This window comes from Oryzias latipes, chromosome 11 (genome assembly GCF_053564925.1).
Source record: "Oryzias latipes strain Hd-rR chromosome 11, Olatipes_Hd-rR_3.1".
Lineage (NCBI taxonomy): Eukaryota > Metazoa > Chordata > Actinopteri > Beloniformes > Adrianichthyidae > Oryzias > Oryzias latipes.
In genome coordinates, this window is record NC_136247.1 from 18,033,458 (window position 1) to 18,059,721 (window position 26,264).

Sequence of the window (26,264 nt, forward strand, 5' to 3'; positions counted from 1 at the left end):
ATCACCGGTTGATTCCTTCGTCATGACTGTCCAGCTTCATACTTCACCTCTCTGAGATGCTGCTGCTCCAGCCGGTGGTGCCGTACAGGATGGCTAAAGTCAAAGAAGGTCCTCAAGAGTGACCCCTTCCCTCCAAAAGGATCACAGACTCCTCAGCAGGCAGCACCTGCTTTGGACCTTCCTGTACATGAGGTCAGTGTTGATGGTCCAGAAATCACTCTCTAAAATGTTTCTTCCCTGGATGTTCACCTGTGAGGGGGCAGCAGGATAATGTCTGTGGGAGTTCCACCACTATCTTCACTATCAACCTTGATGATGATTGATCCAACAATGCCTTTAACCCAGGGGCGGGCAAACTTTTTGACTTGTGGACCGCAAAGGCTTCTAAAATTTAACAGTAGGGCCAGACTAGGAGCAGTTATGTGGATTGTTCTGGTGATCCACCTCATGGGAGAAATAATAGATTGACGTCCCTCAGGGGAAAAAAATGTAAAAGAAATTTAAAGAAATGCAGCCTTCATGTGGTGTTGGAATGATTGGAAAAATGTCTGTCTAACTCAGAAAGCACACATGAACATCAGAAAGACAACAAATCTTCCAACACCACATGAATGCAGAATAATTTTCTACAACTAAACAAAGTTTCTGTGACGCCTGAAATATAAGGAAAATAAAACAACAATTAGGATTAGCAATCTAATATCTTCTAGTTTGGCGGGTCAGATTAAATAGTCCATGTGGCCCCTGGGCAATAGTTTGCCACCCCTGCTTTTGTGCCACAAGGAGTGCAACAGTAACACCCATGACATGTCATACATGCAAAGACATAGTTTTCTTGTTTATATGTGAAATTCCGATATTATACTTAAGCTTACTTAAGTACTTAAGCAGCTTAAACGTGTGTATTTGTGAATGAGGGACAAAGTAGTTGGGACACACCATCATTCTTCCACTCTATAAGAAGCTTTAATGCTGAGTTTCTCAGTGGAAAACCGTCTCCACAGCCCCATAAAGCCATGACCGGTAAAGCAAAGGCAGCAGGAGAAAAAGGCTTGACATTGTTTTAAAACGAGAACACATGATCATCTTGAGGCGCATGTGGATCACACTTTTGCTCCAGCGGAGCGCTGCTCCATCATCACTTGGTCACAGAGTTAAAGTGAGTTTGCATAACTGCCACAGCAGCTGGTTACATGCAGCATTACAGTAAAAGGCACTTTGGTAAAAGCTAAGATGTAACAAAACATGTTCCTGTTTTTAGTCGACACAGATGACCGTTGTAGTTCCAGGCATAAAATACACTATAATAAAAACCAACTAATTTACAGACAGTTCAAAGGAGGAAGCAGCAGGTCCATGGGGACTGGAGTTACTATGACGTGGAGAACCAGGTTAACCCGGTCAAGACGCTTTGACGCTGGTTTTACTTCTGTTTTTTAGACCTTCTTTGTTTCCCTCATCCTGATATCTTGGGACAGAGTGACTGGGCTGAATCCAGAGGTCACCATAACACAGAGAAGTCCATTTTGCTGAAGCCGGAGTCTCTGCGCAGCTCCCAGTATGTGTTGTTGCTTATCCAGGTGTCATCCTTGGATTTCCTGCAAACAAAAAGCACAAATGCAACTAAGGGTGTATTCAGACTGGAGAAGAGCTTTGGTCTGGACCCAGTCTGCTTAACTTGGTCCGGATCCGGTCCTGAACCTTGTGTTTTGGTCTGTGTTCAGACTGACTTTAAGCGGACTTTCCTGATTCAAACCAAAACTTGCAAACAAAATACTGTGGCAAAAAATCTCTTCACTCATTGGTCAGGTCTGTTTACATCATGTGACTGTTTTGGTTCAGTTGTTCCGCCCCGAGGACGGTTGTATTCAGTCTGAGGAATCTCAGAGCGAACCGAAGCTCAGTCCGATTGGAAATAACCGAGACCACCTCCAAAGATGGGTCTGTCTGAATAAAACGGTAATGAATTCTTTTTTTTTTTTTTTTTAAACGGTAATGAATTCATTAGCTGTATTCAGACTGAAAATTTGTTAGTGATTATTGGGGGACATGAAGTCTTGTTCACTTTAAGCGACATCAAATAAGAGGATTTCTGATGTTTGACGCAAGAAACGTTTGTGATCTCCAACAAGGCAGAGGGGATCCCTGATCCTGATGTCCCGATCAGGTATTTTTGGCGGCGATCCGATTCCGAGTCACTGGCGTTTCTGCCAATACCGAATCCCAAATACAATACTTTAACACTTAAAAACAAACATATGCAAAATAAACTAATCCAAGTGGTCCCCCGTTTCAATTTTTTAACCTTATTTCATTCATTAACATTTAAACAATACTCTTCCACTTGAGGAATGCTTTTTTTTATCAGACTGAAAGAAAGTATTTTTATCTGAATTTTGTAACTTTGAGTAAACAAAGATTGACTTTTTGACCCCTCCCTAATGTTTTTCCGCATCCATCTGCAGACACATCACTCCATTTCTGATAGAGCGCTTAGAGTCACTTGTGAGAACTAAAAAAATGTGTGTCACTAGGGGCCACTACGTGTTTGTTCCTTAAGAGAGACATCAGTTTGGTCCAGAGCGCTGATGGTACACAAATTCTTTTTTGGTATATATGTAATCTTCTAACTTTTTTTTTTTCTTTTCTTAATTTTGTTGAGCCCAGTCTTCTCTTGAATGAAAGACATGGACACAACAGGGAGCTTGAACAATCAAGTAAAAATAGTGACCTATGAACCAGCAAAAATAGCCCAAATTCAAACTTAAATTTGAATTAAATATTTAAAAACAGCACCTCATCTTAAAATACCCAGCAGGCATGTCAACAAATAAATAAATAAAAGTTCAAGTGTCATAAAGTAAAGCCAGTAATGAGATTTTTAAAAACTAAACTTTTAATTAGCTCTTTCTTTTATATGTAATAATAAGCTTGAAATATCTCCAAATAAAATAAATATATGCAATCTTGGATCGGGATGCAACATCTGATTTGAATCCGGTCTAAAACTCCGCATCAGGACGCTCCAGGAATAAAGAAGTGGAAACGTTTAGATTTCCACATTTACTAAGGAGCAGAGAGAGAGAGAGAGAGAGAGAGAGAGCGAGAGAGGCTTACTTGAAAAAGCGAGGCTGGTGTGTCATGTTGTTGTCCTGCAGCACTTTCCTTCTCTCCCTCTGGAGCTGCTCTATCCTCTGCTTCTGCTCCTCAGCGCCGTCTATGTTCCCTTCTTCTAGCAGCCTGGAAGAAGTTTGAACAAGTCAGTGTTACTGGTTGGAATGTGGCCTCACTGCTTTAACATGCACACATTTAGGGGTTGAAAAAGATGTTCAGAGTGTCACTAAACAGTGACTTTACATGGCTTTTCATTTGGGCAGTATGAGAACATTTTCAACAACTGTTGCCATTTTGAACAACTGTTGCTATGGTAACGCCTGTGGAATTACTATCACACCACGCATGCTAAGCAGGGGCTGGCAACAAAATACTGTATGTCCAAAAAAAAGGGAGCCACATGATCACATTCTGACGCTTTAAATCCTCTGAAAGAGACATTAAAGTGTGGAATTCTTTAGAAATGACAGAAAAGAGGATTTAATGACCTCTGGTCTGGCCTAAAGCGTGTGTCAGTAGGAGGGAGCAGTGGTCTTAAATTTGAGTCCAGCTCATTTAACTCCACTGCAAATTGGGTGAAGCCGTAGTACTGCTCCTGGTCCTTGGGCATGGGCTCTGAGGACGTTAAAAAACAATCTGCTGTTAGAACTGAGCCTCAGTAAATAGTGGTGACATTTTTTTTTTTTTTTGGACAGTCCACTCACTTGCTCTCCAGATGCACGTGGCAGAAGGAGGGTCTCCTTGAAACACAGATTCGTGCCACTTTCCAAAAATGGAGTGCACAGTCTTCCCTTCAGCATTTGTAACCACGCCCTTTATTTCATTCACCGTGGAGCTCCACGATTTTGCCTGAAGAAGTAGATAGAAACAAATGGAAAACCTTTAAGTCTATCATCATGTTCATTCCTCACTATAAAAAACCCCCAAAGCGGTATTTTGATCCATTCACGCATTTCTGTGTATTCCTCTGAAACTCGTGCTCGGAGCACCAGCCCCTCCCGATCTATGAAAATGAACGGGTTTTCACATTATGACGTAGAGAAGTGAGGAACAGCCTCCTGCACGCAAAAAATAACTACCGGTAATATTACATAAAAAAAATCTGTCTTTTTGTGTGTCAAAGGTAATATCTTATCATATATAGATATAGTTTACTGTAAAAGGCTAAAGAACCGCATGTATAGACCCTTTAAATCCAATATGATCAGTAGGGGTGTCAAATTGTCACATTAATAGCAATTACAAATTAGCGCTTTTTGAATTTAAATTTTAATCTACAACTATTGTTGTGTTCTCAAATAAGACAACGGTCCAACTTTTTCCGTGCATGAACGTTTCAAATTAAACGTTCATGAAAACGCGCCTTGTATCGCTCTCATGTCCCTCCCTGTACGCAGCACAAGCCCGTCGTTCCTCTGATGTCATCAATATGCGGCTTTGTAGATACAGAATTATTCCAAAACATCCCATAACCCCACAACTATTATCTATTTTGGAAGGGATAAGGCCCAACGAAGTGTTTGTTATCATTGATTAATGGAGTAAGCGGAGGGCAGATAGCATCACACGGCAACTGTGGAATAAGGTACATCAACATATGTATTCTGGTATTAAAAAGGAGTTTGTGGTCAATATTTTGTGTTTTGCTAAGAAAAGCTTTTCTACCGTTTCCTCTTGTGTCAAATTAAAACACTGTGAACCTGATATATATATATATATATATATATATATATATATATATATATATATATATATATATATATATATATATATATATATATATATATATATATATTTATATATATATATTTTTCTTAATTGTTAAAAACTAAAAGAAATGCCTCTGAGTAGTGTAAAAGTAAAGGTTGAAAGTCTGTTCTAATGAGAAAACTTCATAAAGCTACTTTTTAAATTGTATTTTGATCTTTTTATTGTGCCACAAATTTAAATGAATACCACAAAATGAGAGTTTTCACAGCAGTTATTAAAAATAGATTAATTAAGGTAATTATTTTAAGTCCATGATTAATTAATCACACAAAAAAGTAATTGCATGACAGCACTAATGATCAGATAAGATCTGAATCATTTAACTACAAAATAATTTCATGTGATTCTCTTTTTTCCACCAGGGGGCGCTGATTCCCTTCAAAAAGCAGAGACAGTCGCGGAGCCAAAAATGACCACCACTAAACACGTGACTGGATTTCAGCAAACTCCAGTCACCACAACACTGGAGATTAGAAAGTTGTTAATAGAAATTCAAATATTTCATAGAATCATTATGAAAAATGACAACACAATGACATTAAAAACCCACTTCCATTATCTTTCGAGAGGTCTTTTAATTATGATTAAGCTTTTTTTTAGCCAAAATCAAAAAACCTGTCATTCTCTAGGACAGTTTCTGCAGAATGGCACGAGTTCATTAGAAATTTGTGGGTGAGACTGTCACAGACAAGCTCTTTTTCAAAAGTCATGTTTTCGTCTCTTCTCTATTCACGACTTGAATTAAGAAATACTCATAACTGAATCTTAAGCTTAAATGTCTTGTTATATGTCGTCCATCAGAAAAAATGCAACAAGTATATGTTAAAAACACTAAAAACATCAATTATATCTGAACTGATCTTTAATGTTACATGTTTTTCCTTCCCCTTCATTAATAGTCAGTCATTGTACAACAGAGCTGCAGAAACTCTCATGTGCACATCCATGTTTTCTCACCTTGATGAATGTGATTTTACACTGGCAAACATCACCGTTGACGTTCTTGATGGACATCTCTCCGTAGTGTTCTATCCACCGCTGGCCGCTGAGAATGTTGTGGATGCAGGATGTTACTTTGTTCCATTCATAGTGGTCCCCAAAGCTGTAAAAACAAACAAGAGTTGTAATCCACTTTACAGTTCACACGCGTGTGCACATGCAAAGTGTGGTGTGAATAGGGGTTTCTTTTTAGGTGTTTGTCAGACTTCAGCTCAGTGTATCATCAAATTCAATCAGACAAAAATAAAACATGTAAAGACAACATGCAGTTTTAAAGAAAGGTGCTAATTATTAAAGAAGAAACCCAAACCCCTGTGACTTTAAGTGACAGTAATTAACCTTTAACCTTAATTACTGACGATAGCGTGTTTGAAACATCTGATTCAAATTCAGGTCAGGACACTAACTCTGCTCAAATCCTTTAGATCCTTGGTCTTTTTGAGACCACCGACCACTTTAATGTCACACAACATTTTTAAGGGCCAGCTTTCACGAGGCTGAAGTGGACGCCGGATTTTTTTTCTCCTTATTTTTTAGCTTCCAGTTCACTTTTGAGGGTAAAGTTTATCTTCATCTTCAAAAATTCCTGCAGCTGTTTGACCACTGGGGGACAGTCTACCAGCTGTCCCCGACTAACACTCTTCCTCTTATAATCTCTTCTTAGGGTGATTATTTTATATATATATTAGCCTATAACTGTTAAAGTTGAAGCCAAAAACTCTGACGGCAACTTCAGTCTGGTTTGACTTTTAAAGAAATGCAAAGAAGAAAATATCTATCATAAATTTAATAATAAACCTGAATCCAACTTTATTGGCATCATCCTTGCAACAATATTCATCTGGTTGGTTCTGCATTATTATTATGGTCTGTGGGGAATGTTTGTGGCAATAAATCCATATTTGGAGTACAGACTCCGGGTTTTTGTCTGCTAAATGCAGATTTCTTTTATTTTGAAGTCAAAGGCTCTTCTGTTTCCTCACTGGCTCTTTTCTATGAAGACAAACTTTCCAAATATGTTTGTTTTTGTTAATTCTGCTAGCTTGGGGGTTTTAATTAGGCAGTTGGTGCAGCTGCTTTAAGTAAGTAGCAGATGGATTTTTGACAGGTGATCGTGTCACCGCGACTGGATGCGGTGAAGAGAATCCAGTAGTTTTCTAAAATAAAATTTCCCTCAGTTAGATTAGAAATGACAGGGAAAAAATGTAGATCAAGTTTATTTTTCTTTGTGGCCCGGCCTGGTGTGGGGGTCAGGGACCCCTGCTTTAGAGGTTTCAGTTTAAGGTCATGAACAGATGGAGCACATTCAGCTTCAGGATTTTAGTGGACAGCAAAAACCAAACTCATGGCTCCATTTACCAAAACTATTCTTCAGCTCCTGAAGCAGCAGAACAGACAGAAACCACCACATCACAAGATCTGGTTGATCCTCTTGTTCTGAGACCCTGTTTTTGACTTTTGACTCATCCGTCTACAGATTATTTTCCCACGAGTCTTTGGGATCATAAACATGTCCTCTGACGAGCCTTTGTGTTCTCTTTGATTTTTTTCTCTTTGGTTCTCAGGACATCTTTGCCCAGCGTGCTTTTAGGTCACAAACGGCATTTTATCGTTTGCTCCTGATCCACATTGATTTGCATAGAGAAAAACTCAGAAATGCAATTTTAAGCTTAATTTTCTTTACACATCAGAAAAATGCTATAAGAACATGTCAACAACACCATTTTCACTGGAGTGGGTTCTTTAGAGGTAGTGTAGGAAAGGATGAAATAAAACAAAAATTTTGCTCTACTAAAAAGAATGAATACCAGTTAATAATGTAACCTAAAGTTGGGTCAAATATGGGCCTTTAGCGGAGCTGTAAAAACAAAAGTGGAAGATCTCAGATTAAAAGAAGGAAGAGGAGATGGTTTGACAATGTTTAGAAAGCTGGATGGATGGATGGATGGATGGATGGATGGATGGATGGATGGATGGATGGATGGATGGATGGATGGATGGATGGATGGATGGATGGATGGATGGATGGATGGATGGATGGATGGATGTGGAGGTTAGGGGTCTGGATGAGGACCAAAAAGAGGACTGATGGGGATATGATACAAGTCGTAAAGATTGATTTCAGAGGATGCAGAAAGCAGAATGAAGGCATATGATTTGAAGATGAAGACAGACATGAACAAAAGATTGATTTAAATAAAAGACCTACGCAGGTAGAGTCACATGGGTGGTTCCAATCGGGACTATTTCCATGGATTTCCCCCAGAATTTATTTTTCCATCGTACATCTGAAAAAGAAATGATCAAACATAGATTTTTTAGCAGCTCAATCAGATGTCAATCTTTGCTAATCTGATCCTTTCCCTTTCCTCTTTTCAAATAACTCTTGACACTCGCTGGCTATTGATAACCGTAAACACAAAACATCTCCAAAGTCTGAGCTGTCACTTTAAATAAACCCTCCAACACGCTGACAACACTTGGTGGAAAAAAAGGCGTGGAAGCACTCACTTACAAGCAAGCAGGCGTGAGGAACTCTAATATTTACTCCAAACAATATTGCTTTCTCTCACCTTGCCAAAATTTGAAGTTCTTTGAATCCGCATGACATGCTGACACAGGCGGGTGGTGACTCACCTGGGAGGAGAGAAGGGGAGATCATGGCAGCCATTACCTTCTAAGTTCTGGATTTCTATCTCTAATTGAAAATATGTCTTTATTTATGAATAGAAATTAAATAAAAGATGTTCAAAGCTTCTACCTGCTCGGCTATAAACCGGAAGCCTTTCTCGGGCCGGTCGCACTCGTACGTCTCAGCCAGGACAGGGTTAAAGGGTTTGCTTCCCGCCCGGCAGTAGGTGGAAGTATAGGCAGATATTGCAAACGTGGCAACAAACACCTGTGTGGAAACATGAGAAAAGGTCAAAAATCTGCTCAGAACACAAACAAACAATCGTGGTTTTCACCAGGCTTTTAGTGTTTGCATGCAAATACAATGTGAGCATGGAAGCAGAAAGTGTCTAATTACAGTGTGGGAACACCTTTATCAGAGGTGTCCACTTTATTTTTTTGCAAAATGGGTCAGATTTGGTGATGGGGGCCAACCAATCCGCCAGAATTCACTGAACCCTTATAACAGCATTAAATGTGAATGGAATCTTTTTCGTTTCTCCACATAAAACATATCTAAATACATTTTTACCAAAATTACAGTGAATTATTAGCATTAAATCTGGGTTCATATGAAATGTTACATGTTATGACCAAAAAATAACAACGAATTATCATATTCAGAACTACAAACCACTGTGGTGGCCTGCAGTACGGTAGAGAATTGAATGCAAGCCGGACTTTGGACATGCTTGCCTTAAAAACGGAAAAAAAGTTTTATAAGCCAAAGAGAAAAAAAGAAATGAATTAAAATACGCAGTAGACAGTCTAGTAAAAAGTATAACTTAAAATTAAAGTCCCATTAGTTGTCACACAACTAGGTTTGGTATATTGGATTTGAACACATGAACTTCCGCTCTCAGGGAAGACACTCCACCACTATGTTGTTTTTGCTCTCTTAGAATATTTAGGAAAACACTTATTGGTTAGAATTTTATCAAAGCTTTTGTGTCAATTGTTGCAGCAATTAAAGCATTGGATTGCATTTCATTTCAGCCAATGGTTTGCACACAGTTAATGTGTTTAATAATTATTTAACAAAATACGTTTCCCCCAAAATGTTTAATTTTCATGATCATAATTCAATTTGTGATCTCTCCAAGAAAAACTAGCTCCTGTCAGCGCACAGAGAACACATCTTTGAAAGCTCAGACATCCTAACACTTGATAGTAGGTCTGTGCAAACATTTTATTTTTAATAAACAAGAAAAATTATTTTTAAAACTAGACAGTTCACAAAAGTATGACTGAAGAAAAACGTTCCAGACGGGCCTGGTGGTTTTCCAGACATTTCTTCAAAACAAGCTGCCCTTGCTGCACGGGTTCATGCTGTTGCAACGTAGTAATACTTTTCTCATTTTTTCATATCAACACAGCTTTTCGTGAGCTAAGATCATATTGGTCATGACTTCTTGCTATTCACCATGCGCTGGTAGGGGTCATGAGTCTGGTTTGCGATGTCCAGCAGGTTGCTGTACTCCAGCTCCTCGCACAGTCTCTGGAGGGTGTTGAGCGGCTCGTTGAGCTGCACGGGCATGGCGACTTTGGACAGGTCTTTGCCGATGTTGTTTCTCAGGATGTTCCACAGGCTAACACTGCTGGAGGGGCAGGTGGATGGCAGCGTGGAACGCCTACGAGCGACGGTCACCACGCTGCTGACTGGATGGGGAAGGTGTAGCAAAATAAAATGTTTTCTTTATTATGACAGCAAAAAACAAATTAAGATTTTATGTGGCAATTTACCTTTATACTTGATTTATACATTAAGTACTCCAGCCGGAGGTTAAAGGTTAATACAGAAAATAATAAAACTGTTCACACATAACTGGTCAAATCTGTCTGAAATTTAATAAACCTGTCTAAAAGCCAGGGATGTGTGGAATAAATGCACTTTTAATCTGAGTTCATCATAATTCTGACACTTTTAAGTTAAAAACACAGAAGTTGAGCCCAAAAAATGAAGAGACACCCAATCCCTGATTCAATGACAGAAACTTTGTTTATTTGAACTGTTCTATCCCATTATGAAGTAGAATGACTTCAGTGAAAACAATTTACGGATTCCTGTACCAGAGTTTTGTCTCTCGCTCCTCCCATCGAACGTATCCATGGAGACGCTGTCACTGACATCGCTGACGTAAGAGTCATCATCAGACACCTTGGGAAAAAGAAATGAATTAAAGTTACGGTAATCATAAATGATTAGATTTGAACAATCAAGTTAAGGACATTTGTGAAGTGTTAAGGCAACATGTCACTTGCTTGTCTTAGTTAATGTATTTGTACAAAACATTATTCACAGAGGGCATGCTGCATTCACACAGAATCACATGTCTGAGTGACGTGGGTGTTTCCACGTTCAAAACTCTCGTGTATGCACGTTGCTGCGTAAGTCCGTTTTTGGGCTCTACATACAAAATGCACAGCAATTAAACACTTGCTGAAAGTTAAACTAGTTGAACTTTGACCAATCAGGGACTCTGCTTTGGTAGAGACGCATGGGTAGCGCTCTTTTCCAAACAAGTGTCAAAGGTTTGAAAATAGATCATGGAGGAGAAATTGCCCGGCCGGAATTCTACGACACCAAGTCTTTCATTTATCGGAATAGAGCGGTGAAAGAAAAAGCCTGGAGCAAGATTCACCAGATTTGCACCGCTCTGACATTTCGCTCCAAGCCTCTTCCAGCTGTGAGTACATGCGCTAGTATTACGTAAAGACAGTCCAGTTTGAACACCATATGCTGAAAATCTGCATTCAGAGCGTTCTTGACCGCTCAGCACACGCCCGGTGTGAACGTAACATTACAGTGTTCCCTTGCCATATCGCGGTTCACCTTTCGCAGTCTCGCTGTTTCACAGATTATTTTCAGTGCAATTTTGCATCTTTTTTTTCTTTACAGTGCACTGTGTTCTGATTGGCTGTTAACATCGTCATTACTGGACATATGTTTCTATGAAACTTTGAGCTTTGATAGTAAAAAAAAAGAGAAAAGTGTGAAAATGTTCATGTCTGAGTAGGTGTGTAGTGAGGGGTTATACAGTCTTAAAACATCTGTAATCCTACTATATTTCACCTATTGCAGGTTATTTGTTGGGCGTAATCCTTGCGATAAAAAAGGGAACACTGTATATACAGAGAAAGCTATCAGATGTTGGTAATATTTGGGACTGGAAACTTTCTCTGGAACAGGTTCAACCTGGAAAGATTCCCTTTGTGATTCCTATATGTGACAGGCAGGAGGGTGTAACAATGGCCTACTTCAACAACACTAAAAGATCTACGTGGTTGATCATGTGATACCTCATTTTCAGATGAAGAAGAGGACAGCAGGTACTCTTGGGCGTCAAAGAACTCTGATATGGATTCTGGAATGGAGGTTTTGCTCTCATTGGAGATCTGGTGGACCAGGGACTGAGGGGTTCCAGGCGATTCCTGATCAAAGACACAATGTCTGATGGTAGATAGTGGACGACCGTGCAGTCACATGACTTTTTGATGCGCTCTACTACTCACTGAGGAAAAGACACCCTTTAGACCCACAACTTGTGCCGGCTGGGGGCCCTGCAGGTCGATGGTGTGCTTCAGTCTGTCTCTCTCTGCTGTTAGAGAACTGTGTGCTGATTTTAAGGTAGTGTGAACTGAAGCGGGGGGAGAAAAAAATAAAATAAAAAAAGAGTAGTACTGAGGTATGGGGTTGTCATAGAAACTGAGTTATCAAGTGTCAAACTAGGTAAAGCCTTTTTTTCTCTCAAAGCTACTTCTCAGGGATGAACTCACTGTTGTTGGCTAGCCGGCAGAAATCTTCCTGTAGACGCGACACGTCTGTCGGGGAGTCTGGGGACTCGGAACAGACTTCCTGGGAGGAGGTGGTGGAGAGGTTGGGATTGGAAGCATGAAGACGAGGGGACTGAGAAGAGATACAGCTGGGGACCTGATGGTCAAAGGAAAGTCATGTTTTTTCCATCAGCATGTATGAATAGGTGATTAAATAATAAAAGAATACCTGAAGTGTGGCTTTAGTTTCTTTGCCATTGTTTTTGGATCTCCATCTCTTTGGCCTTTTCTCCTTCTTAGGGTTGTCATAGGCAGACGCCTGTAGTCAACAGCAGACATTGATCAATTCTTAAATAAAGATCACAACACCGCTGCAACGTTACGTTTGGCTGTCTCAACCCTTGTTTGGACACTCACTTGTAGTGATGTGATGGCTGGAGCAGAGTATGTGCGATGCATGACCTCCATGCTCTTTAGCAGCAGGTTGAGTTCCAACAGATAAGACTCGCATTCCTCTAGCTCTGAGTAATAACACCATGAAAATACACCATGAAATAGAACATCCCAGCATGCACTGCCACGTAGCGACAAAAACAGTCGACAAAGCAGAGCAATGGACTGTTTTCCAGCCTTAATTAACACTTAAACCCCAGAGCTTTTGCTCCACTGTTTACATTCCTTCGACTATGGTAACCCTTCAACCGTTTACACTGTTAACACAATTCCAGCGGATTCTGGAGCGGAGAAATTCGGCTTTGCGCTGATATGCAACCCTTTACATTACACGTCAGTGAAAAGCAGATATGATAAGCAGCTTTCTCCTCATCAAGAGCAGCTGATTTACGTACGGTATGTCAAAGACCGTATTATTTAGGTGTAGCAAGTAACATCTCCAGTGTTAAAGGGTCAACACCGCACGCTCTTCGAACTACCGTAACTCTTTGACCATTTTAAGGAATTTACGTAATTCCAACAAAATCTGAAGCGGAAACGGTTGAAGAGTTGCGTTAGTTCATATTTATCTGTTGAACTGTGTTGAGGCTGTTAAAGGTGTTAAAGAAGGCAGAAAATAAAGAAAAGCCGAGCCAACCCTTGGAGCACTTGTTCATGTCTTCTGAAGAGTGAAGCCAGGAGCTGACTTTAGCCTGGTGGACCGACGCCTGCTTGGTAAGAGTGGACTACAAAGAGAAATTACCAAAAGAGTCAGTCCTTCTTGAAAAGAGAAACTTGAGTTGAAGATGCATTAAATCTCTACGAGAATGGCATGGACATTTACCCGTCTATACGAGTCATTAAAGGTTGGAGAGGACGAGGCGTGGGGGTGGAAGAGGTGCCTCTCATGAGGATACACCGCAATTTCGTTCTGTCGAAACAAACGGTGGTGACGCAGCTTTGACACCCACTCCTCAAACAGCTCTGAGGACTTCACCTGGAGAGCATAAAATGATTGACAGGTTCTTGCAGGTAGTGAAGCATATCATTTTACCAGGGGTTCCTCTTCCATGGACTTACCTTGAGGTGATAGATGTTGTCCTCAGTGTCCAGGTCAATACACATGGCTTTCTTTTTGATAGACATGACGGAGAGGCCGACGTCTATGCAACCATGAATCTTCCCTTTCTGAATCTGTGCAAAATATGGTTATTAAAGTTAGCCTTCATGCTCAGCTCACATGGAGAACAGTGACAGACACAGATGAGGAGACACTTACATCCGTCCCTCGCTTCCCATACGTCATGATGCCCTTCACCAGCACAAAATATCGCTGAGTGGCAAGAAAACAATCGAAAGAAGTTATTCAATAATATGAGTCACAGGGTTCTTATATCTTTTCAGCGAAACGTAGTATGAATTAAACAGTTTTTGCCTCGACTTAACCATTCCTATGGTACAAAAGCAGCAGTAAAATGAATCACATAAAGATAGAGCCCCACAGTGCAGGCACATGTTAGTTTTACAACGGGGTAGGTATGCTGACAGAGAGCTTTATGTCTCAGTTTTCACTGAGAGGTAAGGCAGAGGTAAGAACGAGGACAATAAAAGGGTAGACATGGGAGTGTGGGTGAGTTAAGGTAAAGCTATGAACTTATAGAAAACAAACAGCCTGGAAAGAATAAGAGTAAATTTGGCAACAGCTTAAGCCTTAGTAACATGCACCCGTCTGGTAGTTCACTTGTACAGGTGCTGTAGGTTTTTGGGTTGTCCGGGCCCGTGGAGGGTCAGAAAGAGGAGCGGACACATCTTAAAGGGCGCAGTCCGTACGGCCACCTCATAGGACACCATGAAAATTGGAATGTACCATTGCCGTGTGTCTGGACAAATGCACCTTGAAGTATTTGTGTGGATAAATATAAGCTGCACGTACACCATTTCCATGACGTCCCTTTATTGTAGCTGTTGTTCCACAAAATGAACTACAAGACACACCTGCAGTCCCCTTAAGATGGGTCCGCTCCTCTGTGTGACACCTTCACGGCCCCAGACAACCAAAAAACCTGCAGCACCTGTATGAGTCAACCCCCATACGAGTGTATTCTTAATATGACTTAAGGCAGTGAGAAATGGTCAAATGGATGTCTACATTTTAAGACAGATCTTATGTTCAAATGTGCAAGCAGCAGGTTTTATACTTGCAATCCCTCATTTTCGTTTCTAAATAAACTAGAGTAATTTTTCCTCAATCATGTCTCACGTTTCTAAAATCAAATAAGTTGGGCTTTGTGTGAGGAAACTATTTTAAGATGACTAGTGAGGCTTTACCTTATGCCATCCCTTCATTGGCCACTTCCTCCTCTTGAGCAGGAAGCCTTCCTGTCTGTCGGGCTCCTGCATGCTGGCAGGCACCCCCCTGAGACCCTCCACAATCTCCCAGCTATCCTGAAAGGAGACGCAGGAAAAACAGAATAAGATGGACAACCAGCAGAGAATAGGAAAAGAGAGCATGTGTGTAAATTACGGTTTTTCACTTTTTAACCTTTGTAGCTGATTATTATTTAACCATCATGAAGAAGAATCATCTCTCGTTGTGATTGCAGTGCAAGACAAACACACAGTAACATGAATCCACCCTCACAGCATTTACATAAAACTAAACAAATAATATTTCCCAGGAAACACTCATTTCACTACACGAGCCAAGATGCAGTCTGCAGGATCCCCACATGCTGACGTACGCGGTTGCTCTCATGTTTAGAAGAGTCGCTGCTGTCGCTGTGTGTGGGAGAGGGCGTCGTCATCTTCCTGGAACTCAGCTGTTCTCTGACAAATGTCTTGTTGAACTGGAGTCACACCTGGAGCATTCCTCTGACCTTCAAATGTCACCCCGACGGTGGCACTGCAAAGAAAGGTCACAGCAAATAGATGTTGGAGCGGCACAAAGGTCACGCTGGTTGTGAGGAGAAGGGAGGCTTATTAAAGGACATTCTTACTTAGGACAAAAGTGGAATATGCCACTAAAAAAAACTCTAGACACTAAAAGTAGCAGAGTTTTGGGGAAGCTGGAAAAAAAACATCCAGACTACAGTCATTTTCATAAGACCTTGATGTTTCCCTACAATGAATAGATATGCATGTATAGCAAGCTTTAATGTGCTGATAGATGTAAACTAAGACCACACAAAAGCTCAAAGAAATGCTTCAAAGTCAAAAGTTAATGGAAGTTGAGGGATCAAACACATTTTGAAGGTTGCTCTTGAATATTGATGACAACCTGACAGGACCATTATGACAACAACATCTAGAAATATCACACTGTCTATGACTGGACAAAAATGAAATGCAACTTCAGCAGCTGAGCTGGAAACCTTCCGTGTCACAACATCACATGATCGTTTAATGAGAAGGTTCCCGCGTAAAGAAGTAATCGCTCAGGTCAAAGTGTGATCACGCGTTTACTTATTTTAGTCCTTGGAGTCCAAACATGTTGTTGTAACACCAGGTCACTTCAAAACAGCATATAATGTTGTCAAAGTATTAATGTTTTGATCAAATGCTGGGCATACGCCACAAATATGATTTTTTTCAAACCTTTTTTTTTTCATCTGCTCCTGATTCACGATGATTTGAATAAAAAAATACTTAGAAATGCAATTTTGAGCTTAAATTTCTCAATATATGTCCTCTGTGATAAGAAAAATGTCACAAGAACATGTTAAAAAGATAATTTTGGGGTTTTAAAGACCTGAAACCAGCACAGTAACTAAGGACATTCCCATGACGGACCTGACTGGAGACTTTTTAGACCTCTTCCATGTTAATTTTATTTAATACAGTCCCTTTATTCAGACTTCAGTCAAACCTATAAATTAAAATACGATTAATGGATATGCAGTCAATATGTTTGCTCAAATAAAGAAAAAACATTCCAATAGAACGAATCAACCTCCGTGGGAGGATGAGTCTTTTCAGCCAATCTGTTTACAATAATGTTTAACAAATGTAGTCACAACCAGTGACTGTATGTAAGTGACTGGACCAATTCTTATGATGTCACTCATAGAAAATGGTTTACTCTTGCCTCCAACAAAATGAAGTCAATTCAGCTGCCATTTTTTGCAATATGGGCGCTGCCATGTTGGAGCCAGACGACGGCAATAAGAAGTAACTGGTCCAAGTCAGTCAGTAGGCGTGGTTACATGCGCAAAATATCATGATCAGATCAATGGTCGGATTAAAATTCAACCGTGTACATGGGATCAGAAAACCTTTTTCCGATTAGAACGAACGTTCACATGGTCACACTTTCGGTCGGAATAAATCATTTGGGAATACGCAGTAGTGTTTGAAATACCGGAAGAAGAAATGAGTCCCACAGTAAAACTGCCACACCGTAGATAACTGGCAGCTAGTTAATATACGAGATGATCTTCTAAACGTGCTGTTATTACTGTTATGAATATTATGAAGCGCCTGTTTGCTCATCAATTTATTTTTAATCCGTGTGGTCAGTGCTTTTTTTTTTTGGAAGAACGGAGCTGGAAGAAGCCAGGGTTATGAGAAGGCTAACAACGCGCGCTAACAACATTGACCTTGTTTGATGAACACAAAATCCATGCGGGAAATGCCGCAATCTGCATCTTGGCTGCACGTAAATATGTGGGAATAACATCAGCCTTTATTTTGTCGGGACACGACTGGAAACACAAATCCACGTGATTGTTTGAACGGTTTCTAAGGACTGAGCGACATTCTGCTTTGAATGTAGCTGTGTTTTGAATGTCCCCCCCCCCATGAGGGGTGTAAGAGAAGGGAGAGGCAAAGAGCTCCAAAGCGAAACACCGTCTATGCATGACGTTAAACCAGAGCAGAAGGGACACACGAACAGAATGAACCGTTTACACGAACAACGATCGGATCAACAATCGGCATAACCCACCTATCTCGATCGGAAAGAAATTTTGATCCGAGCGAGTCTGTTCGGGGCAGACTATTCCGAACGGCGTGTTTACATGATGCAATTTTCTTCCGATCAGGCTTTCTTTCTGATTACTTTTGTCCATGTAAACGCAGCTAGTGTTAACATTTCTGTGGCAACTACACTGGCCAATCAGGAGGGAATTTATTGGAAGGCCACACCCTTGCCAATGACCGTGGCCTCGGGAGAATCTGTCAAATGTTTTGAAGGTGGAGGCCAGCGGGCACCACATTCTTTTATAGAGTCATCTGATTGGCCAGTTTATTCATAAACTATGATTAAAAAAGGATTAGCAAGAATCTGTTTAAAAAAAGCAAGAATGGTTACTCTGACAAATTTGATGCCCGACTAATAGCAGTTTATTTCTCTATTGAAGTCTATGGGATTTTGGCTTATTGGGGCCAGCATGTACTTCCTGTTTGGGGCAGGAGGGGTCTCTCAGTCCAGTTCTTATATACAGTCAATGGTTACAACATTAGTCCCAATCAACCAGGTAAATATGTTTTCAAAGTTGTAATGATGAAAATCCCCTTTGACAGTAAAGGACTTCATTATTACGGTTTATTCCTCTCAATGACACAAAGCTGGACATCACAGAGACCACCTTCGTGGCTTTTATTATTCTTCTATTGAAGCACTCGGTTGTTTATGGTGGGGCGGCTCGACAGAAGCACACCTCATTAAAAAAGGCACATGACAGCCCGAAGGGACTGAAGTGCAGCTGAAGGGGTCTTCATGTCAAAAAAATGGAAACTCAAATATTTGTGCCATCTTCTCCAAACATCACAGATATGCATCCTCACCCTGAAGAGCGAGAGGGCTCGTATTGAGTCTCCTTGGTTACACCAGGTGTACTTGGGTCAAAAGTAAGAAACAAAGGCATTGGTGTAACTTGATGACGAAAAATAGAGGATTCATTGCAATATTTTGATTTGCACAAGTGTCACACATCTACAAAGTAGGCCATGATATGTGTGTGCCAATGCTGCTCTCTGTCTTTAGTAGTATTGGGGCATCAATGAAATCATGTCTGGAGGGTGGTCTATGGTGGCTCATTTGCATTTAAAACTGCATAAACGTCCAGACTTTAATGCTAATAGTCTTCACCCTCTGCAGGGACGCTCTGCTTCAAATGAGCTCGCTTGTGTGTTTTCTGAAGTTCCCCAAGGTCTTGCTTACAGACTGTGCCATGCTCAGGACGTGAGTCACTAACAGGAAAGAATGTGAGCCGTACTTCGATACCTCCAACACACCACAACACCCGACTAGCTACAGTAAACACTCTGCTACAGCAGACTGGGACACACAGCCGGCCCACTTATTTCACAGCTTTTCCAGCTCAGGCTAAAAGGACAGATAGCACATTGGAGTAGGTTTCAAAAGATAAACTCGTGGAGCTAGATTTAACTCGTGAAGCTGTTCTTGCCTTCAATTTTCAGGTTGGGACTTGTGCCGCCTCTGTTGCATATAAAAACATACATAGACTAAATAGCCTCTGCATCCTGCAGCTGGGATTCAGCTACAAAGCTATCAGGACATTTACGTGTTTAAAAAAAGGTAAAAACCATTAAAGAGTCTTAATTTACAAATGTTTATAATGATAGTTTTATAGCAGAGAAATCAATTCCAATCCGGTCTTCACTTCCTCTTTATTTTTCCCCGTTTCATTCAGAATTATCAGTAAAGTCTGCTACCACTTCCTTCCAACAAGAACTTCAAAATTACCTTTGAGCATCAGGAAACTTGTTTTTTTTCCTTCATACGACTTCTGCAATTCACCTCCTTGTGTTAAACTTAAAATAACTGCCAGAGCTGAACTGTGACTGAAGGCGGGGCATTATTCCCTGAACATCCCGCCATGTGCCCTACATACAGAACCTGTAGTGAGTGATAACTGAGAACTCTGCACTGCTGGCTTTCTTGCAGCGTAAGATCAGCAGAGCTTCTCCCTTCACTCTTACATAACCCTAGTCAATCATTAAAACCACAAAAGCTCATAAATGATCTGTTCAGACTTGTTAAGGGGGAAAAAAACCACCGTTCTCACAGACTATAGCAGACAATATTGAATGAGTATGTTTAAGAACTATGGCGAAAATGTTTTTCATTTTGAGCCGACAACAGAAAGGAAGTAAAACATCTGACTTCTTTTTTCCATTGCTTTTTTAACCAATACCAATCATTCTGTGGTGAAGAAATTGCTTCTGTGTTCTTTCTGCTGCAGGTTTTCATGCACTGCACAGGAAGCATCAACTTTGAGCACTTTCACAGAAAGACGTCTCTTTAAAATACAACTTGGAGAAATGAGGCTTTTCGGATTCAACCATTCATAAAAAGGCTATACAGATGCGTTGATGTTAAAGACCCACTCCAGTAAAAACAAAGTGTGTTTTTAACACGCTCTTATGGTATTTTTCCGAATATCGAGGACCTAAAGAAAATTGAGCTTAACATTTCATTTCTGCGTATTTCTTTATTCAAAACTGTTCGGCTGGATAGCTCCAATATTGCTCACCCTTTGTGTTGCACTAGTAATGTTAAGTTGGGGGCGTGATAGGTTGTAAGCTATCTTAAAAAGTTAAAACAGAAGGGTGACGAGAAGTGTGGGTGGGCTTACTCTGCGTCAACAGTCACAACTCAGAGGTGAATTTGTTTTTCTTCCTTTAAAAAGAAAAATCCATCAACACATTTGTTCAGCTCTGCAGCAGCTGATCTAACAGATGAGAGCTGAAAGTCTCTTGTGTTGGACATATGTAACTGTTACAATAGGGGTTTATTAATCTTCTGACACACGAGGTGTATATTTGAATAAACCTCTTTCGTACTTGAGGCTAAGCTTTATTTATATTGTATAAATTTTTTGCTGGAACTGGACAGAAAAAAAAGGAGAGAAGAGAGTGGGATGTTAGAAATTGGGTGGAAAAATAAAGAGGGGGTTAAGGAAGTTGGAGGATGAAAAAAAATGTGTGTGTGTGTGGGGGGGGGGTAAAGACACAAAGCAACAAGTTGCTGGAGATTTATCATCGTTGCTGTCAGGTTAGTCATAAGGGCGGGGCCTGTCCACACACACTGAAATGTTACAAACATACCTGTGGGCTCCAACAATCTTCACATACAACATGTCAACATAATACAACTACAGCACACATGCACATATTTATGCACATAAACAAATATATATCAACAACATCATTCTATCATGACTGCTATTTGTGCAAAGGTGAGCTGGCAGTTGTGCTCAGTAGAGCATTTATGTTCTACTGTGGCAAATAAAGGAACTCTGAACTTTTAAGGAACTCCTGCTGCTCTGCAGAAACTATATCCTAAGAGAAAATGACACCGGGTTTTTGATTTTGGCTAAAAAGGTTATAATCATAATTAAAAAGATCGCTGGGAACACTTTTACAATTGAACTAAATATGATTGTTGTGGGTCTTTAAAGGCTTAAAGCAACACAAAACCCAAAATGTCCTCATCGCACATTGTGAGCACGATTTAGGAAAAAGACAAGTGTTTGAGCCTGAGGGATGGTCAAGCGAGAGTTTCCAGCTCTGGAATGACAGGCATGCTAGCACTGACAAAGCTGCTTCTCTTTCTACTTCATGCCAAGCACTTCCACAGCAGCAGAGCCATTAACCTACAGTCTACACAGCTGTACTTCCACCCCATGACTGGCTTACTTGGTCAGAAATGTGTCTTTATAGATGTTGGAATTATCGGGCTAAAGCTGTGGATGAGCCACTGGTTATCAAAGAGGCATAAGAGGCTTTAACTAGACTCACATCTGGCCATATTCATCTATACTCCAAAAGAGGAAAGAGTCATGAAGATAGAGGAGTAGATGTGTGACAAAATATGCTTTTAAGACTAAATATACAACTGATGCGTTTTTAAACCGTCCTTCGGAACTTATATTTGTAAGCCGTCAGAAGAACACACAAATATCAGTAAATGAACAAAGAGATAAAAAGTAGCCCCAATAAGAAAGCAAGCAGTTGGTTATTTTCAAGAGGACTTATATTAAAAACAGGAGCATTTCTGACCGATGCTTTGAAAAGCATCACCACAAAAAATAAGCCTCTCGTACGCCCTGCTGAGATAAGGGACACTTTGTGTGACTGCTCAGTCCAACGTTGCCATGGATACCAAGCATAACTACATTCAGTTTGCAGTTTAATGAAAACTTTTAGAGCACTACACAGAGAAGTCATTTGGTTTGTGTGCTCATCAGAGGATGCTCTAACCTCACACGAGCACAGGTGGGCTTTTCTCAGGACATCTGCACAATCTTGCTTTGGTTAAATCAGCAGCCTCCACATTAACCTGTGTATTCGGTGGAGGTTTACCAAATCGACAGAGATATACAGTAACTCAAAGTCAGGTTGGACACACTGGATGTTTACACCTCAGGATGTTGTCCAAGCAGGGTTTTGAAAAATAACTGAGCTTGACGAGAATCACTTGTTTGACCCGTCATAAAAAGAGAAAAACCTTCCCCGGCCCCCCAGCCTGTGTCTGAGAGACTGTCAGAAAATCTTGCTTTGGGGCGTTTCAGCCAAGTAGCTGAATGCTGGCAAACTCTCTGACCAAAGAAATTCGGATTTTGTAGTTTCTATTTCAGGATAACCCTGTAAAATTGAGAATTTTGCTTCAACTTAATTGCCTTTAAAGACCCACTCTAAAGAAAATTGTATTTATTTGGTGTTTCTAACACGTTCTTGTGGCATTTTTCTGATAATGGAGTACATATATAAGGAAAACTAATCTTTAAAAAAAACAGTATTTCTGTGGATTGCTTTATTCGAATTGTTGTGAATCAGGTGCAGGCAATATTGCTCGCATTTTTTTGTTGCACCGGTAACGTTAGGTTGGAGGTCCTAGTGGGGCTGTAAGCTAGCAGGAGACTGTAAACAGTTGGATAACGGGAAGGGGGATGGGGTTACTCAATGCCACAACTCAGAGGTGAATTTCTATTGAACACCTGCCACTATGCAGAAACTATGTCCCAAAAAAAGACAGATTTTTTTTAATCTGTCCTAAAAATGGCATAATCCTAACGAAAAGCCCACTGGGAATGCTATTAGAATAGATCAAAAGCTACACAGCGAGGGTCTTTCACTTTATTGCTTTCTATATATGTTGTAGCATTATGGGAAAAAGAGTAACCGTGTTTGAAAATCTGTTCAAAAAACAAGACTAGCACAACCCAGCTGTCTTCACTGTGACAATGACATCATATAGTAATCTTCAAAGCATTTAAAAGGTCAATGACTCAACAGGTCACACCAATTGTTTACATGGGTTGTTTTTATCTCATGATCACTTACTTACAGCCTGGAGGTGTTGAGAAATATTTCCAAGTAAATAATAGACCCTCCCTTTCAGGGTTCGGATGCATTCTTCATTCTCTCATGCTGACTTTGCATGTGAGTCAATCATGAACAAATGCACAGAAAAAAATAAATCAGACGAGGAATTCTCAGTTATTGATCTGTTCCAGAAGACACCAAATTCTTCAGACTCACTTAAGCAACAATGTAAAAGACTATTCAAAACTTAGGTTATTATTTGAATTATTATTTTGAATCATACATTATGAGTAAGCTTTATTTTTAAAAAAAATCCTCAATAAATTCCTTCACTAATATGTTGGGGGGGGGAGTCATTGTTTTAAGGCAACTGCTTATCACCATGGCAACAGAATTTCCCAAATGAACCAAATAATAAGAATGTAAAGATTGGAAACTGCAGAAATGGACAATCCAATGGTTGTCTTTGCAGAATAATCATTGGAGAAAAGCTGAGGACCCAGCATTTCCACCTCCCCCTCTAAAAGGGGTGTAAGGAGTGTTGCAGTGTTTCAGATGATCAGGTTTATGTTGAGCAACTGAGTCCCAAAAAACTCAAATGACCATAACCCACGATCACCTGATTCTGTGGTTTACCAGAACCAGAATCGTTCAAGATTTCCAGACCATGAGTTCCTCACACACAGAATGGCCAATAAAAATTCAGTCACCAACGGAAATGAAAAAGTCCATCCGAGTTTAATCAACTGCATAAAAAAATATATATGTATGTATATATATAGATTTTTTTCTGCTACACAAAATATATTAGATTTTAGTTAAATGTCCTACTTCTACTGTACTGTGGAAAAATATGACTCAAAACCGTGAAACCTATATCATAACTTACTTAAAGGTTCTGTTATTCTTTTCATTTGGCCGTTTTGAGTTTTTGAACTGGGAATTGGAAAAAAAAAGAAAATAAAGTGAATTAGCCCCAAAATTACAACAAATAATGTTAAAAAATAGAAAAAGATTTCAGTGAAAACAGTTTGAAAGTTGTGAAGAACAATAAACCAACTGCATTAGCATATCTACCCTCCAGTGCTTTTAGCTGGAGAACTGAAACAGGAAAGGGGTTCTGAATGGGAATGCTGCAACAGGAAGTTGTGAGTTGATTTCACAGTAATAGTAATGGGATTAACACTTCTGCAGAAAAAGAGGTCGGAACTAATAGATGCTGAGGTTCCGTGTTGTTTCACTGTATGATGAGATTAAAACCTTTCAATCATCACAGAAGTAGCACGAAAATAACGTATTTATAACAAATGACAGCATTGATTAACTTTATTTTGAAAACTTGAATTGGTAAACAGCTAATTAATAGATTATTTGCATATTATTTGGTTTACAAGTACCAATAGTGTAAAACGGGACAGACAAACAGAACTAAATATAAAAATAAATAAAAGGAAAAGAAAATTTAAAAAAAATGAGGAGGAAATAAAGTATTGGAAAAACTCAACAGGGAAAAACCACAGGTGGCCCCGCGCAGACAGTACTCCTACTCCCAGTCTCTACACCTTTACTCGTCAACGTTCAAGCTTGTCTCGTGACACATTTACCCCAGCCGTATATCAAGCAAATGTACCCGGTAACAAATACTGAATGAAGCCCATTAATAATTCTATCGACAGCGGCACAAGTTGACGCTCAGCGCCAACACGCCGCTTCTGTGTAAAGACGTCAAACGAATCCAACCAGCAGGACAACATAACAACAGCTGATGTGTCTTAAAAATATATAAATACTTACAATGGTGTCGCGAAAGCTAAAGCATCTTATTCAGGTGATAGATGAACACGATACCCACTTCAGACTAACGCTCCTCTTCTCCAGGCAGCTCCAACCGAGTCGTGGAGCGAGTGGGTGGAGCCTGCCTGACGGACGTTCTTCTGAGCCAATCACAATCGGAATATGGCAAAAGGGGAGGAACCGGAAAAAATGTGTTCTCTTTGAAAAAGCTGTGACGTAGACGAAAAAGCTTGAGGGAAGGTAGTTAGCAAAGTTAGTGACGCAAACGTTTTGTGAATACACTCTTCAGTTTACAGATTTGTGTTTACACAACAGATATGCTGCCTTAAGATAAAACAGGCTTATTATTCGAGTTCATAAACGCGTTGGTCTCGTCTGCCTGTTTGGCCACAAACATTGAAGCATGCTGGCCTCAGAAAGTCTAAAGTACATTCAAGTACGAAAAGAATCAAAAAGGAAAGTATCTAGGTTCAAATATCATTTTGTCAAAAAAAGCTGTGTCTTCAACAGAGAAAGATGTTGAAGAAAAGCTTAAAAATATTAATGATTATGGATTTTAAACCATTATGTTGTGAAGTAAGCTGCACTGCACAGTAAGCTGTTTGCCAAAAGTGCCATAAAGGTTTGGTGATACTTTTAATAATAAACATTTACCACAAAAAAATTGTGTTTTTGTTGGCCATGCACCAACTTTGTTTCTTAAACAGCAAACTATTTGATACTGGCAAAGATTTCGAACGTTGCTTTTAGACATTCAAAACACTGTCCAACCTTTTCTTAAAAACAGCAGTCGAGAATTTTTTTTTTGCCTTACTCGTTTTTTTTTTTTTTTTGCGAAAAGGAAATTATTGTTAAAATGAGTCAAAAATACTTTTGCTCCACATTCTTGCCAACACTCAAGAAACTCTAATTGAACTGTAATTGTTGATTCAGTTTTAAGGATGTTATTTCAAAGTTCAAGAAATGTTGACAAGTTAGACCGCCATCATTTTGGAAACAAAAATTTGGATTTAAGTTTTAAAAATAGGTGCTACTTTTTATTTTAAGAGAATCTAGGAAGATGGGCCAACTTGTTCTAAGATCATATTCTCATTTTGTTTACATTTTGTTCCATATACAATGCATTTCCACTTATTAAGCTTGTTGTCACTGTAATCAAAAGAAATTACAATTAAGCACAAAAAACAACATAAAAATACAGATCTTTTTACAGAGCTTAGAACTAGCAAAAAAATACTTATTATTGGGCAGAATAATCAATTTGAGGTAATTCTATCTAACATTTGGCTTTTTCACCTAATACTTCCCTTTTTAAGTGCTTGTGTATGACTCTTTTTTTATATTTTGCTACCTTATCATAACATTTCTTGTTAGGATTAAATTACTCACAGCATGAACAGACAATTTTACTACTTTCTTGT

The 26,264-nt window shown here is 39.7% G+C and overlaps 1 protein-coding gene across 4 annotated transcripts; it reads right to left on the minus strand.

Annotated features, from left to right (window-relative positions):
• Window positions 1-944: 944 nt before the first annotated feature.
• LOC101163258 (oxysterol-binding protein-related protein 3) lies at window positions 945-25,034 on the minus strand. 4 transcript variants are annotated; one of them, XM_078955372.1, is made up of 22 exons: window positions 24,902-25,034; window positions 15,501-15,661; window positions 15,088-15,204; window positions 14,039-14,092; window positions 13,840-13,953; window positions 13,604-13,756; window positions 13,418-13,505; window positions 12,745-12,848; window positions 12,557-12,646; window positions 12,331-12,484; window positions 12,067-12,191; window positions 11,854-11,985; window positions 10,624-10,711; window positions 9,977-10,212; window positions 8,645-8,782; window positions 8,457-8,520; window positions 8,093-8,171; window positions 5,842-5,986; window positions 3,819-3,963; window positions 3,603-3,729; window positions 3,118-3,240; window positions 945-1,598 (listed from the first exon to the last, which is right to left on the minus strand). In XM_078955372.1, the coding sequence occupies exons 2-22, from the start codon at window positions 15,561-15,563 to the stop codon at window positions 1,502-1,504; spliced, it is 2,436 nt and encodes an 811-aa protein (XP_078811498.1). In that variant the 5' UTR covers window positions 15,564-15,661; window positions 24,902-25,034; the 3' UTR covers window positions 945-1,501. The 4 variants fall into 4 exon arrangements, with proteins under 4 accessions (XP_078811498.1, XP_011479183.1, XP_078811500.1 ...); XM_011480881.4 differs by having other exon boundaries at window positions 24,844-24,982; XM_078955374.1 differs by having other exon boundaries at window positions 23,939-24,907.
• Window positions 25,035-26,264: the final 1,230 nt, after the last annotated feature.